The following is a 23,742-nucleotide window of genomic DNA, read 5'->3' on the forward strand; positions in this document are numbered from 1 at the left end:
GGGAATTGGAGTCCTCCGCGCGCGGGGCATGCCGGGATGTGGAGTCTTTGTGTGGAATGGAGGCGGGAAAGGAGGAATCGGATGTGAGGGAAGGAGGCGGCTCCGTGCTCTGTGGTGCTGCTGCCGGCCGGGTCACCGGGTGTATGAGGCGCTCTGTATGTTTTCCCCCCGGGCTCACCCACATCTCAGTTGTTATGTGACCCGAGAAGCGGTTCTGGTCCTAATGATCCGGTTCCCCCCCCATTATGTACCCACTACCCAGCTGCCTGACTCTATGTATGGCTGTGGTGACGTCCCTTGTGTATATATACAGTATATTCTAGTAGGCATTTATACCTGGCTTTTATCCCCAGGATATTTTATCTGTACGTATAGATTTTATATGTATATACAGTGTAATAATTCTGATCATGTAACATATCTTAAAAGGTATGCAATTGGAAGCACTACAAGTTCCAGCATGTCCTGCCACTGCTGGAAGGTTATCTTGCCCCTCTGATGGCAGCTGCTATTATCTGTGTTATGTTGGTGCCCCTGTAGTCCGGCCTGCCGGGCACACGTTCTAGGACGCCGCCATTTTCCCAGTATTATTGACATTCCCGCAGTAGAAAGTCTCGGGGTGCTCTGAAATGGAAACGTAGAACCTTCTTCAGGATGTAGTTTGGAAGCCGACGGTCTAAATGCCGAAGGCTGGTTTCCCGACTCTCTAATCCGGCATGGTATTAGTGACAGGCGTTGGAAACTCAATGCCTGTCATTAACCAGACGCCGGAAGACCGACGCCCGGCATACAGAACGAAGGTAAGCCGGGCGTGGACAGCTGCAGGGTGTAGGTTTAGGGTTCCTGGGGGGACTTAGGGTTAGGCACCCCCCCCCTCCCCCCCGGGAGGGTTAGTCTAGGGGAAGGTTTAGGGTTAGATGGGGGGGGGGGGGAATTAGGTTAGCGATACTTACCTTAGGGACGATTATTTTCACCCTTGTCGGGATTTGAACCGCCGGACGCATGGCCTACTACACCCCCTTCCTGCAATGGGAACGGCATAAAAGTTGGGAGTGTTGTGCTTGTGGCCGCTTCTGTCCAGTTCATCCCAAACAGCTGTGTGTAGCCATCTTGTTACTCTCCTGGATGGTAGCTCTGACCAGGGCTGTAACTAGGGTGGTGCGACGTGTGCCATGGCACTGTTCGGGCCGGTCACTTTTCTGTTTATAATAAATCATTCCAACTTGTATCTTCCTTTTTTATTCCCGGCATTTCCTAGCCGTCCCTATGTCCTCCGTGGCCAACTCTAGGGATGGCCTCGACTATCAAGGATTTGTAATCATCAATGGGTTATGGCAGATGTCAAATGTTTTTTCCATCAATGGTGATAACCAGATGGTTTTCCTCCATCGATGGAAGAACATAACCGAATAGGGTTTGTTTGTTTTTGTTTTTTTTACAAAGTGCCGTCAACGGAGCATAGCTTTGACACCTGTGAAGCCATGCCCCCCGATTCTGATTGGCCCATGGACCAGTCAGTCATAGAGCAGGGATGACCGTCGGTTGATGAAGCCATCGATGGTCATCCATTGCATAGTTGGCTACCATCGATGGCCACTTTCTATTTTGCCGTTGATGGTAACCATACCGATGGCAATCCCTAGCCAACTCCCCAAGCACCTTCAGTCACATCCTCTTTTACTTACGCACACATTTCAAAATAGTCACAGCCGGGACTCAAACCCATCACCGGTCATGTGGAGGTCAGACACCTAACACATGGAGCTATCTGCCCCACAATTTCTAATTGCATAAGGCTGCCAGCAGAAATTGTGGATATTTTGGGTGCGCGTCCTATGTCCCTATTTGAAAAACGGGGGGGGGGCACCAATGCTCAGAAGATCTAGTTACGGCTCTGACATAGGTAGGTTTTGGGTCATTGTCTCGCTGTAGGATGAAACCTTAATCAACTAGGCTTATACCAGATGGTGCTGCAAAATGTCTTTTTGGTGCAGACTCAGTGCAAGTCGTAGAGATGGACTTCGGGAGCCCCTTGTCGAATGGTGGGCCGGGTTTCCGCCCTTCGTATGTTGCGATGCGATTGTAGTTAACCATCGCATCACAAGCATCCGATGGAAAATCCATTGCAATGGTTAGCGCAATTTGTGCATGTGTAATACCCGCGCGGCCTGCCAGAGTTGAACTGTCACTGGAGGAGGTGGAGCGGGATAGGAAAGTGCCGCCTCCACCAGTGACTGACAGCTGCATAACAAAGCAGTCCTCAGTGCAGGGGAGAGGGTGATAATAAGTCCTGCGGGCTTTCTGATAGGGAAATGTGTCTCCTGGAGTCTGGGAGGAGGAGGAGGACGGGCTGCCTGGGTCTGTGTTCCTGGCCTCCCTCCCAGCCGAGACACACACACAGTGAGTATGAAACCTGATTGCACAATCCACACACACAGCACTGTGACTGTCACGGTGATTGGGACCCGTGCTGCTGAGCTGACTGAGGGGTAGATGTACTAAGCCGTGGAGAGAGAAAGTGGTCGAAAATAAAGTACCAGCCAATCAGCTCCTAACTGCCATGTCACAGGCTGGGTTTGAAAAATGACAATTAGGAGCTGGTTGGTTGGTAATTTAACTCCATCCAAAGCTTAGTAAATAGATCCCTTAGGGCCGTATTCAATTGCCGGGAAAATAGTTTTTGCCGATGACGTAATTTCGCCAGTCTTTCCGCCGTATTCAATTGCAAAGACTTTTTGCCGGTGCGAAAAGTCTGTGCCTTGTAACCAGCGGAAAAGATTCGCCCGTGAATGGAGGTGGAAAAAAGTGCAGAATTGGGGGTTAGGGGTGCAAAGTTGCGGGAACACCCTGCAGCCTTAGGACAGTCCCCCACAGGTAAACTGCGTCAAAAAAAGTAAAAAAAAAAATACTTTACAAAACCCCCCAAAAATACTTTCGTTTTGGGGGGGAAAAAATCAAAAACTAGTGAATCGACTCCTGGGGTCCCCCAAGTATGCCCAAGTTTTTTTTTGATTGCAGGTGTATGCTGGAGGTGTGTTTTTTAAAAAAACGCACTTTAGCTAATTTTAAGCATGCTTGCACCCATTTTCATGTACCCCAAATTTGCTGGGACTACTTATTTTTGCCAAAAACCCCCTGCAAAATACTACTCTTCACCACTTGTGCAAAGATGCTAAAAAGCACCACGTGAGAGCATTTAAGCACCCCAAATACCTTCAGCAGGGCTATTCGGGGGTATCCATAGTGACCCCCTATGTCAGTGCATCTTTTGGGGGGTGTCAGGGTGATTTCCCCAAATCTGACAGGACTTTTCGCCGATTTGAGTTTTGCTGGGACGTGTTTTTCCGTCCTTTGGAATTGAATAGGGCGAATCGCGGTGACGAGCGCGATACTTTTCCGGAGGCAAAACAAACATTGACGGCGAAAACTCCGGCAGGCGAAAAATCTGGGAACTTTTCGCGGTAATTGAATACACATTATCTCTTTCCAAGGCTTAGTACATAGACCCCTATGTGCCTGTTACAGTTATATTAAAAAAAAAAAGCTAACCATCAGAACACCATCAAATCATTACCATTTACTGGTGGCAAACATCAGATTGTAAAAGTAACCATCAAAAGGAAAACATTGATGGTCTGTAAACATCGGCCATTAATGTGAATTACTAGCAAGTCACTAATTGGGGATCCAGCAAGAGAGCCCCAGACCATCACTCTTCATCCTCCATGTTTCACAATTGGTTTTATTTACTAAGCAGCGACTTGTAAAAGCCGCCTCTTCCCAGTGTATGTAAGTCCCAAATTTCAACAAATGATGCTTTTAGCAGCAAAACATGGGGTGTTATGCTGTGAAAAACATTGCACTTAAACACGCCGAGAAGCTGCCGCTTTTACAAGTCGCTGCCGCTTAGTAAATAAACCCCAGGGAAACTAGGGAAGAATCCTTTTATCTATACACACAAAAATCCTGCGTGATGATCCAAAGATTTCATACTTTTGATTAATTGGTTTATGAGACCTTCTCCCAGTCTTCAGTTAGCCTATGGGCATTGTATCATGGCCCAGGTAGCCTATTCTCATTGCTGCAGAGCAGCTGTAAAGCGGCATACACACGTAAAGATTTTCTGTCCAACCATCCAACTAGTTGATTGGTTGGAATGAAAATCTGGTAATGTATGGGAGTAACTGATGATCAGCAATTTGCTCCTAAATGCCAGAAAACAGATGACAATGGTCGGTCAGACAAGTTTGTTAAATGTTTGATCTAAACTATTTGTTCAAGCAACAGACACTGTGTGTTTGTAACAGGCGGCTGTGTGTTTGTAATAGCAGCCAGCTAATGAGAGTCAGACAGACTCTCATTGGCTGCTGCGTCATCCGCGGAGGCACCCGGCTGGAGCTCACTAACGAGCTCCGTGTGCCGCCTCCCCCCGCAGCATGTGATGGGAGATACGTCATGACGTCTTTCCCATCCAGGACTCAGAGCGGACAGCGGCGGTTGCGTCAGGAGCGGGGATCAGGTAAGTTGAATTTTCTTTTCTTTGTGTGTGTTTGTGTAAGCCTGGCACTACAGAGGGGGCACTGAAATAGGGGGTGGCCGCTACTGGGGGCACTTTATGGGGGGGGTGCCCACTACTGAGGGGGCATTGTATAGGAGTGGCCACTTCTGGGGGTGGCCACTACTGGGAGCACTGTATAGGGGTGGCCACTACTGGGAGCACTGTATAGGGGTGGACACTACTGGGAGCACTGTATAGGGGTGGCCACTACTGTGGGCAAGTTAGGGGGTGGGTGGCCACTACTGGGGGCACTGTATAGGGGTGGCCACTACTGGGGGCACTGTATAGGTGGGGACTACTACTGGGGGGCACTGTATAGGTGGGGACTACTACTGGGGGGCACTGTATGGGGGGGACTACTACTGGGGGGCACTGTATGGGGGGCTACTACTGTGAGCACTGTATAGGGGGGCTACTACTGGGGGCAATGCAGCATAGGGAGGATTACTATTGGGGGCACTGCATAGGGGGGGGGCGCCAGTCCAGTATATTGCCAGGGGCGCTTGAATCACTAGATACACCCCTGGGGGGATAGTTTACTGTCCCTGCTGTGCTGGACATCTGACACTGGTAGCTTTTATGCTACACTTCATACATTGCACCTGTAATCCTGTTAATATTCCTGCTGGGAAATAGTAAAGATGGCTGACTCTCTGTTACAACTCCTCCAGTCTAATGCCTCTACTCAGAGGCTTCTTATTAATATTAAGCTTGGTGGCTTAATGGCTGTATCCCAGTGTTCTGTAGCAGCTGTATCTACGGCTTCTATAATGGAGCAACCTCTGGATTTATCCTGTTCACTGGTGGTGCTCACTTCTGAACTTAGGGCCTGATTCAGACCCACTCGCGAGCGGCTGTCCGCTCGCAAGTGGGTCGATGGTGTGCACTGAGCATGCGCACGACGGATGGAGCTCCGTCGTGCGCATGCGCCAGACGCGACGAGCGAAGGACTTTCCTTCGCTCGTTGTGTCTGATCAAAGGGGGCGTGCTGTCGATGTTGATTGACAGCACGCCCCCTTTGGTGGGCGTGCCTCCCAGACGGGGGCGTTCCCAAGGGAACGCCTACCGTCAGAAGCCGGCCCACTGACATCACTAGTGATGTCAGTGGGAGTGATTTTGGCTCTGATAGAGCCAAAATCACTCCGGGCCTTGCGGTTGAGAAACTCAACCGCAGGCTCCGGCTCGCAGTGGCGATGGTCAAGACCATCGCGACCATCAACCTGCACGCTCGTATAGGCTGTGGGTGGTGACCCTCAGCTATACGAGCGTCCAGGAGGACGCTCCATTTTTATGGAGGACGGCCCTCATTCAGAGCGAGCGCTCTGCTCAGAGCGTCCGGCTCTGAATGAGGGCCTTAAAACCTTCTCAGCACCTGGGTGCCAAAACTCTGTTGTGACTCCTTCGAAGATCAGTCCAATCGGGTTGAAGCTACAGGATTCATGCTAGAATGTTTTGTTCTATTCCATGTGTCCTTGAATGGTCGGGAGTCTTCAGAATTTATTGTTAATGTCTTATGTGTATTCTTCTTTATTTTCTTGGGGAGTCGGGGATGGGACATTCTCGCAGGTGACTGAGGCTTGGCCGGACTAATATTAATATATTTTTTTAAACTGTCGCTTTGCATTAATATTTCGTCATTTTCTCGAACTAATTGCTTGATTTTTTATGTTAGTTGGATACCAAGTATATTATTTGGGAGGAATGCCTTTTTTCTGTTAGTATAGTGGGAGAGTTGGTTTAACCTAGCTGGGGTCATTAGTATATTGCCTCTGTAAGTTATTTTTGTTTGCTATCCTTCAACAGGGGGGGGGGGGGGGGGTTATGCCAATTTAGTGTAGTTTAGGGGGATGGGGAGGGCTTTTAGGGATCCAGGTATGCCTGGGTTGGAGTTAGGCCTTACATGGTGGGGGGGGGACACATGGGGAGGTTTGTTTTGTTTAGTTTTTTTTTTTTAGGGGTATATGTATAATTTTGATATTTGGATAGATGTGGATACTCTCTGTTGCTTTGATATGTGATCCTTATATTTAGGTTTGTCGTGGTGGGATACCTGTATTATCTACATTTTTGTAGTTCTTATGCTTGCTTATTGTACTTCTTTTATCTCCGGATCTATGTGCTCAAATGGTGCCTTCGATTTTTTTTTTTTTCTTTCAATTTCTGGGCTGTATACAATTAGATGCGAAAGGCCGAGATCCGCAATAAAGTATCGCTGATTTAAACTTTTTGCCTGTTGGAAACTTAACTCCGTAATCAATTCCAAATACTTTTTGTCTACGCGGAAAGTCAATGCAATGTAATAAGCGAAAAAGATTCGCCTCTGAATAGCAGGAGAAAACAAGTGTTTTTTTTTATTTTGGGGTGCAAAGGCGGGGAAAATACTCAGAACCCTTGGGACAGCCCCTCAAGGACAACTGCTCCAAAAAAATCCAGAAAAAAAACTTAAGAACACCCAAAAAAATACTTTCATTTTGGGGGCGAAAAATCACAAAGTGGGGGGGGCAAATTTAAAAAGTAGCTAAATAATGTGGGGGTGCTCTAAGAAGGGGCCAAGTGTTTTTGGGGTTGCAGGTGCTTTTATGACAGAGGAAAAATTAACTTTAGAGACATTAAAAGATTACCCATTTTCAGGTACCCCAAATGTGACAGGACTACTTATTTTCTCCAAAAAATACAGCTTTATGCCATTCTTTACCACTTGTGCAAAGACGCTAAATAGAGGCAATTTTGCGAACTTATGTACCCCAAACAGTTTTATTAGGACTAATCGGGCACTACTACATTGACCCCCAATGTTTCTGCATCTTTTGGGAGGGTTCAGGCTGATTTCCCCGATTCTGACACCACTTTCCGCCTGTTCTGACTTCGCGTGTCGCCGTTTTCGCGTCTTTTGAAATTGAATACGGTGAATATCGGGGACGCGCTTATTAAGTTTCTGCAGCCAAAAGAGGCGATGTAGGCGAAAAGTCCGACATGTGGAGCTTTATCGCGTGTGCGAAACTAATTGAATACGGGCCTATATGTTAAGGAGTACTCTATATCCTGTTATGTAGGTACCATATCCTACTCTTATGTACACTGCTATATGCTTCTACCTACCGTCTGCTATATTTGTTTTTCACATCTGCCTCAATTCAGTTGTTTTATATCTTTTATTTAATGTTGGGTGTAAGTTTTGTAACTTCAATAAAAAATACTCAATTAAAAAAAATAAAAGTGGGTGTGTATTAAAAGATAGACCGTAAAAAGGTCGACAATGTCTAGATCACAGGTTCTCAAACTCGGTCCTCAGGACTCCCAACAGTGCATGTTTTCCAGTTCTCACAGAATCGCAAGTGAAATAATTATCTCCACCTGTGGATTTTTTTTAAATGTGTCAGTGAGTAATGACTACACCTGTGCACCTGCTGGGTGACCTGCAAAACGTGAACTTTGTGGGGTCCTGAGGACCGAGTTTGAGAACCACTGGTTTAGATAGACTCCAGATGTTAGACAGTCAGTAGGTCGACAGGGACAAAAGGTCGACACACTTAAAGTCGTCACGCAAAAATGGTTGACACTTTTTTTTTTTTTCCCCCTATCCCTCCCTCCTGGTCCATAACCGTCAGGGTGGGTGCCCTACCCTAACCGTCCTTTCTACTTCAGGGTCCATAGGGTATCCACAGGATACCTTGGGGTATAGGTGTGACGTCAGTCATCGGACACCATAGAGTTAAGCTTTCAGCCTCCCAGGATGCACTAGGGTCCCCCTCCTATACCCCGCCCCCGAGCCAAGGCACCTCTGTTTAGTTTGGTGCACCTGTTGGAGTGGGGGCTAAGAAGAGCCCCTGAAGCTTTCCTGTATGCAGCTGTGGCTGCACATCTGGATGTACAGCATGGACAGTCAGTCCTGACGTCCATGCTGTCTTCCCTACACCCCCGCCGGTACCAGAACGCCGGTACCGATCCGGGGATGCTGGTGAGCATCTGGGGTCACAGCTAGCGGTGACCCCAGATGTTCCGGACCATGGCCGGATTCAAGGGGGACAGCAAGGTAAGCAGCGGGGTCCCGCGGTGGGTCCCCGCTGTTACATGGTCCAGAGACCCCAGGCAGGGGGCTCACTGGGGACTGGCTGCAGCGTGGAGCCAGGTAAGAACCTGCGCTTCCACTACCCCCCTGGGACAGTGGACCGCAGCAGAGCAGTAGCGCTGCGGCGTCCTGGGGGTTAAATGCATGCCAGGGGAGCGCGCCTTCCCTGTCACACAGCCGGCGCCTCCCCCGCTGCACACAGCCCTCTCTGCCGACTGACCCTGTGGCAGCGCTCCTCCCCCAGGCCAGCCTCCTCTCTGCTCCTCGGCGGCCATCTTCCTTGAACGCATGGTGAACGCTGCTGGAAGCCTGGAAGGAAGCATCTTGGTCTGGTTCCCCCCGCATACCTCTCCTCCGCTGTGGTCAGGTCTGTGTATGCAGCGCTGTGTCCTACCAGACCCTGTGTCTGCGTAGTTGAGTGATCAGCGCTGGTTAGTGCAGGAATTGATTTTCTTTGCATTGTATGTGACTGTGCTAGCGCTGCTGCCTGTATCTTCTATTCTGACTGTCAGCTTTATTACTGTCCCTGTTCTTTCTGCTAAGCCCTTGCGGTGCGGTGCTGCAGGGTGGTCTCTCACCTCTTTAAAATACAATTGGTGAGAGGGGTCACATACTTGGTGCCATCATGTCTGAAAGTGATTTTCCTCTCCGGCTACAGTGTACTACGTGTAAAGTACCGTTAGCGGAGGGGGAGGGTAGCGCGGAGGGCCTCTGCCGGCAGTGTTTGTCAATGACGCGGCCTATTATGGTTACAGCACCAGTACAGGAGCCGCCCTGGGCTTGTTTCGCTCAGGCGCTTACGACCTTAGTGGGCCAGTTAGCTCCGCAGCCCGCGTTTCCGCAGATGGGTTTGTCCCAGCAGTCAGTGGTGTCGTCACCCATGCAGGGTTTCCCACGACAATTGGTGGTACCCCACAGTCTAACTATTTCCCCGCTCCCGGTTTCTCAGGAGCCGGCATGGGTTAACTCCCTGACGAGTTCTGTACAGCATTTGTCGGATGTGTTGCAAGGGGAGTCTGTGATGCGGCCACATAAACGGCCGGTGGCGTCTCTGTCGGCTCCTTATGAAGATGACGAAGGGACGTCTGATGATGGGGAGATTCTGGATCCTTACGATCAGGAACCTCTCCATACGAAGGACGCTGACGCTAAGTCCAAAGTATATATTCCTGGACTTATTCGGGCAGTCCGCACAGCCTTGGTGATTGAGGACGAAGTTCCCCCAGCGGCTAAATCCAAGTATGCCTTTTTTAAGGATGTGAAGGGCGATGCCACAGTCTTTCCTCTTTCGGGTCAGTTAGTGGACCATTTAGAGGAGGCGTGGAAACAGCCTGGCAAACGTTACCAGCCGCAGAGGCGCCTGGCGGTGGCTTTTCCGTTCGCGGATAATTATTTTGCAAAGTGGGAATCCCGTCCACAGGTGGATTCTCACGTGACCCGTCTTGTCCATAGTGCCACATTGCCGATGCCATCCATGTCCTCCCTTAAGGATGCTACGGACCGCAAGGTGGAGATCTGTCTGAAGTCCGCTTATTCCCTTGCGGGGGGGGGCAGCACGGCCGGCTATGGCCATTTGCTGGGTTGCCAGAGCGATGGAGCGCTGGGCGGATTCATTAGAGGCGTCTTTTGATTCCGACTGTCCGGCCAATCAGGCGGAGTTGATTGGTAATCTCCGTGATTCGGCCACTTATATCAACGAGGCGGCCTTAGACATTAGTACCCTGGTGTCTCAAATTTCTTCAGCAGTGGTGGCTGCTCGTCGCACCTTGTGGTTGCGATCCTGGAAGGCGGACGCTGATTCCAAAAAGGGTTTGGAGGCGTTGCCATTTACCGGAGAAGTTCTCTTCGGTCCGGATCTGGACAAGATTGTGGCCACGCTGGCGGCAGCCAAATCGGCATGTCTCCCGTCGGCCGCTGCTCCTTCTGGTTCTGGACCATCGTCCTTTCGCTCTCATAGGGCCCAGGGCAGGCCCAAACCACAGTCTTTTCCTCGACAGGCTGGTCCTAAGAAATCGGCCAAGCCTCGGAAGCAGGCATGGAGTACCAGACGTCCGGCCCCTAAGCCAGATGACAAGCCTGCGGCCTGACGGTCCGGGCATCCCTTTGGGGGATCCCAAAGTGGGAGGCCGCCTGCTGCAGTTCGCCCGGTGTTGGTCGGTTACCACGACAGACACTTGGGTTCTCGAGGTGGGTCCCAAGGGTACGCCCTCTCTTTCCGGCACAGACCCCCGGCTCGATTCTTCACCACGGGTCTACTATCAGACCGGAACAAGGCCACGGAGCTGCGGAAGGTCTTGCACACTATGCTCCAGGCTGGAGTTATAGTGCCTGTTCCATTCTCCCAGAGGGGCCAGGGTTTCTATTCAAATCTTTTTTTGGTGCAGAAACCCAATGGGTCGTATCGTCCGATTCTAAACCTCAAAGCTCTCAACAAGTCTTTGCGGGTGCCGAAGTTTCGGATGGAGACCCTACGGTCCATCATTCTGGCGCTGGAACCTGGGTACTACATGGTGTCATTGGACATACAGGACGCTTACCTGCATGTCCCTATTCTTTCGCGCCATCAACAGTTCTTCAGGTTTGCAATCCGCAGCGACCACTTCCAGTTTCGGGCGTTACTTTTTGGCCTGGCGACAGCACCACGGGTGTTCACCAAGGTGATGGCGGTCATGGCGGCTTCTCTGCGGCTGCAGGGAGTCCGTATGTTGCCGTACTTGGATGACCTTTTATTAGTGGCAGGATCTCCCGAGCTCCTTCTACGCCACTTGGACCTGACCATTGCACTCCTGCAACGGCACGGCTGGTTAATCAACTGGCAGAAGTCCACTCTAATCCCGTCTCGGCGGATTCTGCACCTCGAAGCGTTATTGGACTCAGGACAGCAAAGGATCTTCGTGACGGGGGAAAAGATCTCTGCTTTACAGTCGAGGGTGCGCAGTTGTCTGCACAGCCGCCGGGTGTCTCTACACTCGGCGATGAGGTTACTGGGCTCCATGGTGTCGGTGTTCAACATGGTGGAATATACCCAGTTTCACTCCAGACCTCTGCAGCACCTGATCCTGTCCAAGTGGAACGGGCTGCCTCAGTCTCTGAAGTCCCAAACGATTGTGCTCAACCCGGAGGTTCTCCTGTCCCTTGCCTGGTGGTTACAGACGACCCATCTCAGCAAGGGACGTCCGTTCTGGGTTCCAAATTGGGTCCTGTTGACAACGGACGCCAGTCTTCGGGGCTGGGGAGCAGTTTCAGGTCCACACTTGATCCAGGGCAGGTGGATGCCGACAGAAGCGGAGCTTCCAATCAATATCTTGGAACTCCGTGCGGTCTTCAATGCTCTCCAGCAGGCACATCGGGTTCTCCAGGGTCGTCCGGTACAGGTCCAGTCGGACAATGCTACCACCGTGGCCTACATAAACAGGCAAGGAGGAACCCGAAGTCGGGCGGCTCTCGTGGAGGTCTCTCGGATCCTGGTATGGGCGGAGCGCAATCTTCCGGCCATATCAGCGGTCTTCATCCCGGGAGTGCTAAATTGGGAGGCGGACTTTCTAAGTCGCCAGGACTTTCATCCGGGGGAATGGTCCCTGCACCCGGACGTTTTTCAACTGCTGGTGGACAGATGGGGTCTTCCAGAAATCGACCTCATGGCGTCCCGGCACAACAACAAGTTGCTGGTGTACGGGTCTCGCACAAGAGACGAAGGGGCGTCTCTGGTGGATGCTCTGTCCGTCCGGTGGACGTTCCGGTTCGCATACCTGTTTCCTCCGATTTCCCTTCTTCCACGGGTAATCCGGAAATTCAAACAGGAAGGAGAGACGCTCCTGTTGATAGCTCCTGCGTGGCCCAGACGGCACTGGTTCTCAGACCTTCCAGGTCTGTCCGTGGACAGTCCTCTGCGGTTGCCGCTACGACCGGACCTTCTGTCACAGGGTCCCTGTCTTCACCTGGACCTGACTCGGCTGTCTTTGACGGCGTGGCTGTTGAGACAGCCATGCTGAGGTCCAGGGGGTTTTCCATCTTTGTGGTGCGTACCATGTTACGAGCTCGGAAGCCGTCTACCGCGAGGATATACCATCGCGTGTGGCATACGTTCTTCCAGTGGTGTCGACCGGAGGTTATGCACCGCGGGAATTTCGTCTGTCTCGGATACTCGCCTTCCTACAAGCGGGACTAGATCATGGGCTTCGCCTTGCTTCTTTGAAGGTACAGGTTTCGGCCCTGTCTGTCTGGTTTCACCGTAGGATTGCTACAATCCCGGATGTACGCACCTTTATGCAAGGTGTTCTCCGCATTCAGCCCCCCTTTGTTCCACCTGTGGTGCCTTTGGATTTGGCTGTGGTCCTGAGGGCTCTCCAGGGACCGCCGTTTGAACCACTGGGCTCAGTGGATCTTAAATGGCTAACAGCTAAGACTGTTTTCCTTCTGGCCATAGCTTCGGCCAGACGTGTTTCTGATTTAGGGGCTCTCTCTTGTAGACCCCCTTTCTTGATTTTTCATGGGAAGAGGGCAGTGCTCCGCACTCGACCTGAATTTCTTCCCAAAGTTGTTTCCCAGTTTCATGTTAACGAGGAAATAGTTGTTCCGGCTTTTAACTCACCTGGTCTTTCTGTGGGTGAGGCCACTTTGGATGTTGTGCGGGCCTTAAGGACTTATGTTGACCGCACTTCTTCTTTTAGGAAGTCGGACGCCTTGTTTGTCCTCTATGGCTTCCGTAAAAAGGGTTGGCCTGCTTCAAAGCAAACTTTGGCAGCCTGGATCCGTATGGCTATTTCTGAAGCTTATCTTCAGGAAGGCCTGCCGGTTCCTCCTTCTGTGAAGGCTCATTCCACTAGGTCTGTGGGTCCTTCGTGGGCAGCTCGACGTGGTGCCTCTGCAGTCCAGATCTGCAAGGCTGCTACGTGGTCCTCTGTCCATACCTTCGTGAGGTATTACAGGTTTGACACCTTCGCCTCTCAGGATGCTTCCTTCGGGCGGCGGATTCTCCTTTCAGCACAGGAGCGTCCCCACCCTTAAAGGATACTGCTTTGGGACATCCCCAAGGTATCCTGTGGATACCCTATGGACCCTGAAGTAGAAAATATGAGATATGGTAAGAACTTACCATTGTTATCTGTATTTCTACGAAGTCCATAGGGTTCCACAGGACTCCCGCCCTGTCGCACCTGTGCTGCAGATGGGCTTTGCTCTGGTCACCGGTTTTTCCGTCTCCCTCTGGTGAGAATGTGATTCTTGTGTGTGTCCAGATCTTTTTTCTCTCTCTTCCTTCTCCTCCTCCGGCCTATGGCTTGGTAACTAACTGAGGTGCCTTGGCTCGGGGGCGGGGTATAGGAGGGGGACCCTAGTGCATCCTGGGAGGCTGAAAGCTTAACTCTATGGTGCTCGATGACTGACGTCACACCTATACCCCCAAGGTATCCTGTGGAACCCTATGGACTTATCTCATATTATTGTCCATTAATGTATATAATGGGGTTGACAACTGTGTATTACATGCTTGTGATTATTGATGATAAATTGCTGGGCATAACATATGGGTCATTAAATGTACACGGCATTGCCTTCAGAAGGGCAGCACCATTCTGCCATTGCTACATGCTTTGTGATGGCATATAACTTTGTTCACCATGTAAAGCATGGCAGCCGGGTGCATGCTTGGAAGAGCTCTGTTATGGTACCAGTGTACGCTGTGACATCACAAAGCATCGGGAACCCGCTGTCGGAACAATGGTTGCAAGCGTCAACCACTCAGAATAGAACAATTGCCATAGTTTCAGAAACACTGATGTTTCCAACGGTCAGGTGAACTCCATGGGGTAAATTTAATAGCCTGCCACTGGCAGGCATCGGAAAGTCCGCCCAATCTTTTAAATTGGCAATTAAAAGGCAAAACCAACGGGCTTTTAAATTAGTCATGTGGTGGAGGGTGAGGGGAGCAGGGGTACGTACACGGGAAAATGCCCCACTGATGTAATTCTTATTCATAAAGGAGTACATGTCTCTTGCACACTATGGTAATATTGCAGCCTTGGAAGATGCATGCACATTATAAGGGCTATGTTATGTTGTGCTGCTGATCATTACATTCACAACTGATTATCTGCTATGTGTTTGTAGACCTGCTGTGTTCATTCTCTAATAAGGGGTAAGTACTGGACATTGGGCCTGATTCAGAGCCGTTCGCTATTTGCGGTCGTTCGTTCAAAAACAAGGGGTGGCTATTCAAATGATCCGTTCGCAAATTGCAGTCTGTTCACACCTCTAAGTCTGAACGAGCGAGCAAAACATACGCTCGTTTATTTGATAAAAACGCCCCCTGGCCTCTCGCACCATACGTCATGTCCGCTATTTATTAGATTAATCGAGTACATCGTACAGCGTATGAACTGCTCGCTATTCTTGTGGTTGGTTTTTTCAACCGCTATTTTGCGAGCAGTTCTGAGTTAAAAAAACCAAGTGACGTGGTCAATGACGCTGCTGTATTAATTATGCACTCCCTTAAAACGCCCATTTTGACCTTTAAGCACGCCTGCGTTCGAATTCCACTCCCCCGTTTTCAAACACCTTCCCCTGTTACCACCCACATACGCCTCATTCTGTCACTTAAAATAGCAGGCACTCGCTATATAGCGTACAAACGATTTTCGGCCGCACTGACTGGTTCGCGCATGCGTACTAAAAACCGTACGCATGCGCAGATGTGCGAACATCGCTCGGAACGAGCGTACGGCCGCTAGCGAGCGGCTCTGAATGAGGGCCATTGTTGCTTAATAAGGATTAAGTCGCAGCTGATCCCATCCATGTACCTGGGTATAGCAGCTTTATTACCCCTGTAGCTCACCTTACCTATGTCCTATAACATGCTGCACTCAGATTGTCCTCTCTGGCTCATGCAAGGTCTATTGCCAGTTTCATTTATAAAGCTCTTAAAACCTTGTTCTCTTCTCTCTCCACTCAAGACCATTCCACACCCAGGGGAACACTGGTCACTATGGAAACTGCATATAATGGCTGCACGCGCCGCTCTGTGAATGGGAGCAGGGTGCATTGTGAGATAACACGTGATGTATAAGGAAGGTGAGTGTAGTAGCAGTTCTGTGACCTGAATTTCTATACCACACAATAGTCTGAGACCGTCTTTCTCCCCTTTGTGTTTGGATGGCAATAGAAAATTGATTTGTAATCGGATAAATAGTTGGTGTTATAGCACCACAATATACTGTAGATTGTAATTAAAGTGATTCGCAGAATTCCATCCATGAATGAGCAAAATCAGTTTTACATAAATTGACTGCAGGGGGCGCCACACTCCCCCCCTTCATGTGGGAGCCTGCTGCAACAGCTGTGATCTAGTGTGGTGGAAACTAATGCAAAATCTCAAGCATGGTCCTGAGGAGTAGTGTTTGTATGTCTAATAAATATATATATAGTGTTTGTGTTTTATTATGCTATATTTACAGATAAGTGTTACCACTCCATGGACTAATGCTCCACTCCGTGACACCACAGTAATGGAGCATACTCACGGTCAGATTTTTCTTCAGATCTGAACGATAACGATTTAAAAAATCGTTCATATCTGAAGGAAAATCTGACATGTCCGATTTGGACGATTCCATTCATTTTAATGCAGTCAAAAATCGGTCATAGTTCAAATCGTTCAGATCGTTGAATCGTTCATCTAACACATCTGACAAATCTGACCGTGTGTATGCTCCTTAACTGGACACATATTAAGACCCCAGCAAGGATGAGAGGGGCTCTTTATAAATAGGCTTGCCATAATATCCCTTTAATTCGGGACACCTATGATTTACCCAGGTTCTGTGGCCGATTAAAACCAGGTGAAATCCAGGCTTTACTTTAGCAGAACAAAGAACCTGTGTAATTCATATGTGTCCTGGATTAAAGGGATATCCTGGCAAGCCTATTTATTTATAAAGAGTACCTCTCATCCTTGCTGGGGTCTTAATATTTGTCCCTAGTTACTGTGGTGTCACGGAGAGGTAGTCTGCACATATAGGGTAACACTGCGTATATATAATATATAGGCTTGCCATATCATTCCTTTAATTCAGGGCACATGTGAATGACAGCGTAGCCCGTCGCTGGCAGCAGGTGAGCGGAGGACGATGCTGGACCTCGCCGGCAAGGTAAGAAATGATGAATACCAGTGGCATATTAGTTTGTATTACTGCAATACTAATCAAAATATGCCGCTGGTATTTAGGATCGTTGTTAAATGGGGCCCTTGAAGTCAGCAGCCACAGAACCTGTGTATTTCATGTGTCCAGGATTAAAGGGATATTATGGCAAGGCATATTTATAAAAGGCTTTTTGAAAAGAATGACTTTACAAGTACATGTAAAGTATGTTATGTAGAAAATGTTCATTCTGTCTCAGCACAAAAGTTGGGACAGTAGCTTACTGAAAATGAGGATCTGTGATGTAGTGAATGGTGCGTATAACCTGTGAAAGTAACCAGTCAGACCTGACATAGATCGTTCACATTAATACCCCTTTAGGACAGTGCCGGAGTCAGGGCCGGCGCTAGGCTGTGCTGCGCCCAGCGCCGTCCTGTGTTGCCGCCCCTTCCCTCCTCCGCTCCCTCCCAGCTGAGCTTAAATATATCCCATAGCGTTGGGAGGGAGGTGGGCGTTTCCTGCGAACAGTAGCGCTCCGGGCGACGGACCGGCTTGCCCGTGCCTGGAGCCGCTACTGGCCGGAGTTCCTTGTATCCATGAATCCACCAATCTGTTAGAGAAGCCCCTCGCATGCTGCAGCGGTGTGACAGAGAAACACGATGGCCATACACATGTATATTATTTAGCTCTGTTACTATCACATATTGGCTTTACCTGCATTAAAAACAAAAATACGTTCTTATAAATGTTCTGCACTCACCTATTACATTAGAAACTGCATTTAGGGACCTATGTATCAGAAAAAGTATTAACCAATTAGCTCCTAACTGTCATTTTTCAAACACATCCTATAAAATGTAAGTTAGAAGCTGATTGGTTGGTGATTTATATCTCACAATTTTATCTCTCATCAAGCTTTGATACATAGGCCCCCTAATTTTATAATCAGGGACTATTATTTCCACAAATTGCAATATATGTATAAGCCGGCCAAAGTCTTCCCTTCTGGCCAGTCCTACACTGAGAACATGACAGTAATATGCTTCCTACCACACTAGAAATCGCACAGATTAAACCCAAGCTTTGCTCTTTTGTGTGGGTTGAGGGCTGTCAGCCCATAGGCTCAAACAGACAAAGCCTTCCCCAAGCATAGCAATTAGCGGACACAAATTGGCTGGAACTGGGCTGACATGGGAAAATGTGGCCGCAAAATTGTATTAAGCTGCATACACACGGTACGATCTGCACCACCAACGATATCGCTGGACGATTTCTCTTGAACTTTCTGCAGTGCAGGACAAACGATAGTGGGTGTACACACTTATATCTACGATAGATATCTTTCAGTGAAGTCATCCTGCCACATCTCTGAACAGTCAAATAGTGATGAAATCGTCCAAGTTGGCCTGCATGTACGGACGGCAATAGATATCGTTATCGTCCATGTGGAATCTTTCACCAATATCGTTTATACAGCACATCGTGTGTATGCGGCTAGATTCACAGCCTATGACAAGAGGGTTTCGCCTCTTCAGGACCAGTGAAAATTTTCGTTTTTTTTTTTATTTTTCTCTTGTGATTCTAGTTCTGTAGCCTTTGTGTTTTTTTTTGTTTTTTTTTATGGAAGTTGTTGGGGCTATCTTTTTATTCTTTTGGTAACATACATTAGTATGTTATGGTTTTGATTTAGAAATTATAATTTTTAGAGACAGAGGTATACCTTTTTTTTTTTTTTATGCTTGTTGAAAATATATTGCAACTGCCTGCACATTATTACAAGGTATTCATGCACATAGATGCTCGGTTTGGGGTGGAATGGCAGGGGGTTCGCAAACCAATATTGGGGTGATGGCCCACATTGGGCGACAATTTTAGCTGTCTGTGGTGACTGCAAGAAAGCCCTATCTACCAAGATCCAAAGAGATTATCTTTTTAGAGCTTGGCCCTGTTAGCTAATGCCATCTTTCAATGTGTAATCCCAACCATATCCAACGTATTATGATCGGCGTCGCACTAACGGTAAATAGCCCTGAATGTAAAGAATGTTTCTTTTCTAGGCTCGGCCACATTTTGTTACATAGGCCCCCAGTGAGTACAGAATTAAATAACTGATAACATTGCTTCAAATAAATACATTTTAATAAAACTTCACAATATCTATATTATTGTCCAACAGTGAATACAGGCGATAACCCGTGTTAACGCACGTGTTTAATGTGCGTTTACAAGGCTATCGGGTGAATGTAGGAAGCGAATTGAATAGCCCCAGGCGTTAAAGACCGAGGCTACCTCCCGTTATTACCTGTGGTAATTTACCGCTGTTAATTGAATTCCACCCTGGGGCTGTATTCAATTGCCAGCAAAAAGCCGAGATCAGCGAAAAGTTCTCGTTGTTGACGTCATTTCGCCAGACGAGAACTTTCCCCGTATTCAATTGCAAAGAGTTTCCGCCGGTGCGAAAAGTCTGTGCCTTGTAACCAGCGGACCGCCTTGTAACCAGCGGACAAGTTTCGCCTCTGAAAGAAGGCGGAAAAAAGTGCAGGTTTGGGCTGCAAAGTTGCGGGAACACCCCTGCAGCTTTGGGAGAGCCCCCCAAAGGTAAACTGCATTAAAAAAAAGTTTATAAAAAACTTTAGATCACCCCAAAAAGTACTTTCGTTTTGGGGGCGAAAAAAAACAAAGTTGGGGGTCAAACTTAAAAAGTAGCGAAATAGACTCCAGGGGGTCCCCCCAAGTATGGCAAAGCTGTTTTTTTGTTTACAGGCGCATTTTTTTTAAAAAACGCACTTTAGAGATTTTTAACCATGCTTATACTCATTTTCATGTACCCCAAATTTGCTGGGACTACTTATTTTTCCCCAAAAAAAACCTGCTAATTGCTATTCTTCACCACTTGTGCAAAAGAACTAAATAGCACCAATTGAGAGGATTAAAGCACCCCAAATACCTTCAGCAGGGCTATTCGGGGGTATCCATAGTGATCTCCCATGTCAGTGCATCTTTTGGGGGTGTAAGGCTGATTTCCCCAAATCTTACAGTACTTTTCACCGATCTCAGTTTCGCATGGACGCGTTCTCGGGTCCTTTGCAATTGAATAGGCCGAATCTCGGTCATATGCGCGATACTTTTCTGGAGGCAAAACTGGCAATGACGGCGAAATCTCTGGCATGTGAAAAGCCCAGGACTTTTCGCCGGTATTGAATACGGGCCCTGGTGTTAAATGGGCCCCTATGTCACAACCGCCGGCATAGACAGGTGATTGTAACATCACCAGCTCAAGTTTAATATGGCACGGGAAGTTGGATGAGTAGATTGTACATTGGATGAGTAGATTGTGACTATAAAAAAATATTATTAATGCGAGTATCCCGGGTTCCACAAAGGACACCATTGGTGTCTGTTATTACAGATGTAGGCATTTGGTGCGAGAAAGATGCAGGGATGGGAGGGCAGGCCAAGGAAGGTGGACCATTGGAAAGAGGCAATACCCAACACACAAATAAAAACTTCCTGGAGAAGGCACATAGGGGCTTATGTAACAGCAGGATTTCAGCAAGATTGTTGCAAAATTTAAAGCAGCAGTTATAAGGCTGGTTATGTGACTGGTTCCGATTTTACTGAAGTGTCGGGAATTCAGTGAGGTTGCCTCTACAATTAAACTCATTTCTGATCATGGTTACCTCTTGTCCAGCTGTGCCCGTGCCCATATTTGAACAGGACATTGCTGACTCTGACTACATGCAGAATTTCCGGACTATTGCCAGAGTATGGAAATACATTTTTATTTAATCCTATGTGTTTTTTTTTTTTTACTTGCATACACACACAACGGTTTTTTGACGACTGAACGATAACGATATCGTTCAGTCGTCCAAAAAATCTTTCATTTTCAGCCCCAAAAGGATGAACGATAACTACCAATGCGTGCTCCCGTTTGTAGTTGGTAGTTATTGTTCATCGCCCGAAACCTCCCATCCAAGCTGACGATATTGTCAGGTTGATCATGTTCGGGGATGAGGGAGGGTGGCCGGCACTGAACGAAATCGTTCTAGATTTCGTTCAGTGTTTCGGCTCAGTGTCGTTAACGACACTGAGCACACCCCTGCTGGGGACACACTGGACGATGGCGCTCTTGGAGCGAATCGTCCCGTCTGTTTGCACCTTTAGTAGAAGTGTTTTTATATTGGATTTGGTAAGTTACAGGCAGCCATTATGAGGACTGACAGATCAGAGCAGCAGTTTTGCGAGGAAGATGAGTCTGATCGCGCTGCATTCAGAATAGATTGTAATGGTGACAGTCTGGTTAGGGGAAGACCCTAGTTCTCTCTCTGTCTTGCGTCTCTGTCTTTGTTTTGTCTGCTCCTATCACAGCCACTTCTCAAAATATCTAAAACCAAACTTATTGTATTTCCCCCATTCAAGGTCCTTCACTCCACACATTGTCCTAACTCACACTCACCTCTGTCCCTCAGGTCTGCTGCCTGGACGTCATCATGGTCTCCTCCCTCTCTGCTTCACTCCTCACATTGTCCTAACTCACACTCCCCTCTGTCCCTCAGGTCTGCTGCCTGGATGTCATCCTGGTCTCCTCCCTCTCCTTCACTCCTCACATTGTCCTAACTCACACTGCCCTCTGTCTCTCAGGTCTGCTGCCTGGATGTCATCCTGGTCTCCTCCCTCTCCTTCACTCCTCACATTGTCCTAACTCACACTCACCTCTGTCCCTCAGGTCTGCTGCCTGGATGTCATCCTGGTCTCCTCCTTCACTCCTCACATTGTCCTAACTCACACTCACCTCTGTCCCTCAGGTCTGCTGCCTGGACGTCATCATGGTCTCCTCCCTCTCTCCTTCACTCCTCACATTCAGTCTAACTCACACTCACCTCTGTCCCTCAGGTCTGCTGCCTGGATATCATCCTGGTCTCCTCCCTCTCCTTCACTCCTCACATTGTCCTAACTCACACTCATCTCTGGCCCTCAGGTCTACTGCCTGGACGTCATCCTGGTCACCTCCCTCTCCTTCACTCCTCACATTCAGCCTTTCTCACACTCACCTCTGTCCCTCAGGTCTGCTGCCTGGACGTCATCATGGTCTCCTCCCTATCTCCTTCACTCCTCACATTCAGTCTATGTCACACTCACCTCTGCCCCTCAGGTCTGCTACCTGGATGTCATCCTGGTCTCCTCCCTCTCTCCTTCACTCCTCACATTCAGTCTAACTCACACTCACCTCTGTCCCTCAGGTCTGCTGCCTGGATGTCATCCTGGTCTCCTCCCTCTCCTTCACTCCTCACATTCAGTCTCTGTCACACTCACCTCTGCCCCTCAGGTCTGCTACCTGGATGTCATCCTGGTCTCCTCCCTCTCTCCTTCACTCCTCACATTCAGTCTATGTCACAATCTTGCCACTTTCAACCTTTGCAATATCTCTAGACTATGACCCTTCCTCACCATGGACCGGATGTACACCACCAAAGCTCCCATTCATACACCTGTCATTTCCTGCCTTCATTACTCCCGTAACCTCCTCCTCTCTGGCCTTCCTTTCACTCGTATATCCCCAATGTCCCTGGAATTAAGTTTTCTTCTTCAGGGTCCATAGGGCTCCACAGGGAGACATGGGGTGTAGGTGGTGGATAGAAAGACCGGACACCAAACAGTTAAGCTTTTGCAATCCCAGAATACTCCGGTTCTTTCCCCCTATACCCTCCCCTGAGCCTGAGGTAATCAGTTTAGCTTGGTGTCCGGCAGGAGCCGGATCACTATTAGAACAGGGGGCTGCATTAAGCAGCCCAAACTTTTATTTTTATGATTTATTTTATTTTTAATACTGACAGGCGAGCAGCACTAGACTGTCCTCCGGACGTCTGTGCTGCCGCTCCATCACCCCACCGCGACTCCAGCCCTCTGCTTGGTACTCTCGGCGGGGCTCCCGGGGACCTTGCTAGCGGGCCACGCGGGTGGACCCCAGACTGCAGCTGGGTCTCCACGGGACAAGTAACCCGCGTATTGGCAGTTTTTTCTCCGGTCTCTGGGGACAGACCGGAGCTGCTGACGTGGACACCGGTCCGTCCGGGACTCCACTAGACCACCAGGGCATATATACTGGTGCTAGAGACCAGGGAACTGGTGGTTAAAAGTCAGCCTGAGGATGTCAGCTCTCTAGTAATGGGGCCCCTCCCCCAGCTCAGAGCGCCATTCCACTGCGGTCTTGCCGCCCATAGCTTATCCTCCGCCCCCTCAGAGCTCTCCGGCGGCCATTTTCTTTGTGCAGCAGCCACAACTCTCTCTGGGAACCCTAGGTCCTGTCCCCTTACATACCTCTCCTAGGAGCCATGTTATGTAGAGCTATAGCCACTGCGGTCTGCGTAGCTGATTGTAGTGCCCTTTGCAGTTATATTGATTTCTGCATTGTATGTGACTTATGCTAGCGCTGCTGTCTGTGTGTTTTCACTATACTGTCAGATTATGCCTTTCCCTTTTGTCTCACTATAACCCTAACATACCGGTGTATAGAATGTCCACTGTACTTCACACCTACTTGTATTTGTGAAGGCTGTCACATACCATGTGGTTGCGCTCTTCTCAATGCCATATTCTGTGCTGTGTTCTCCTGCAGCTGTATCTAAGCAAAGGCAGGGTCACTGTACTGCATACCCACGCATTTGTAAAAGCTGTCACATACTTGGTGGTTGCACGCTGTTCAGTGCCATATTGTGTGCAAACACACTGGTAATGCTTTGTAACTAGCTGTATTGATAAGCTGGTGCATTCCACAAACTGCATAGATAGATATATACAACATCTCTGAATAAGATTAACAAACAAGTGTGATTGCTAACCTTCCTATAAGAGCTCATTGATTACAATGCTATGAAACATGACATTAACTTGCGGCAGTAATTAATTGCTGGCTTAACAGAAGGAACTTGAGATATCACATTCACAAGTATCAGTAAAGAACAAGTGCAGTCCATAAA

General features: G+C 48.6%; 1 protein-coding gene across 3 annotated transcripts in view; it reads left to right on the plus strand.

Moving 5' to 3' along the window:
• The first annotated feature begins 71 nt into the window (after window positions 1-71).
• The window catches only part of FEZ1 (fasciculation and elongation protein zeta 1), a 140,489-nt gene continuing 116,818 nt past the window's right edge, over window positions 72-23,742 (plus strand). Inside the window, exons 1-2 of one of the 3 annotated variants that reach the window (XM_088481775.1) lie at window positions 72-155; window positions 15,578-15,695. In XM_088481775.1, the coding sequence (XP_088337901.1) occupies window positions 15,683-15,695 (13 nt within the window). In that variant the 5' untranslated portion in view covers window positions 72-155; window positions 15,578-15,682. Of the gene's footprint in view, window positions 156-324; window positions 366-15,577; window positions 15,696-23,742 lie in introns of those variants that run through there. The other 2 variants (XM_088481776.1, XM_088481777.1) reach the window with 2 other exon arrangements.

Source organism: Taudactylus pleione, unplaced genomic scaffold, assembly GCF_031769625.1.
Source record: "Taudactylus pleione unplaced genomic scaffold, aTauple2 ptg000278l, whole genome shotgun sequence".
NCBI classification, from domain to species: domain Eukaryota; kingdom Metazoa; phylum Chordata; class Amphibia; order Anura; family Myobatrachidae; genus Taudactylus; species Taudactylus pleione.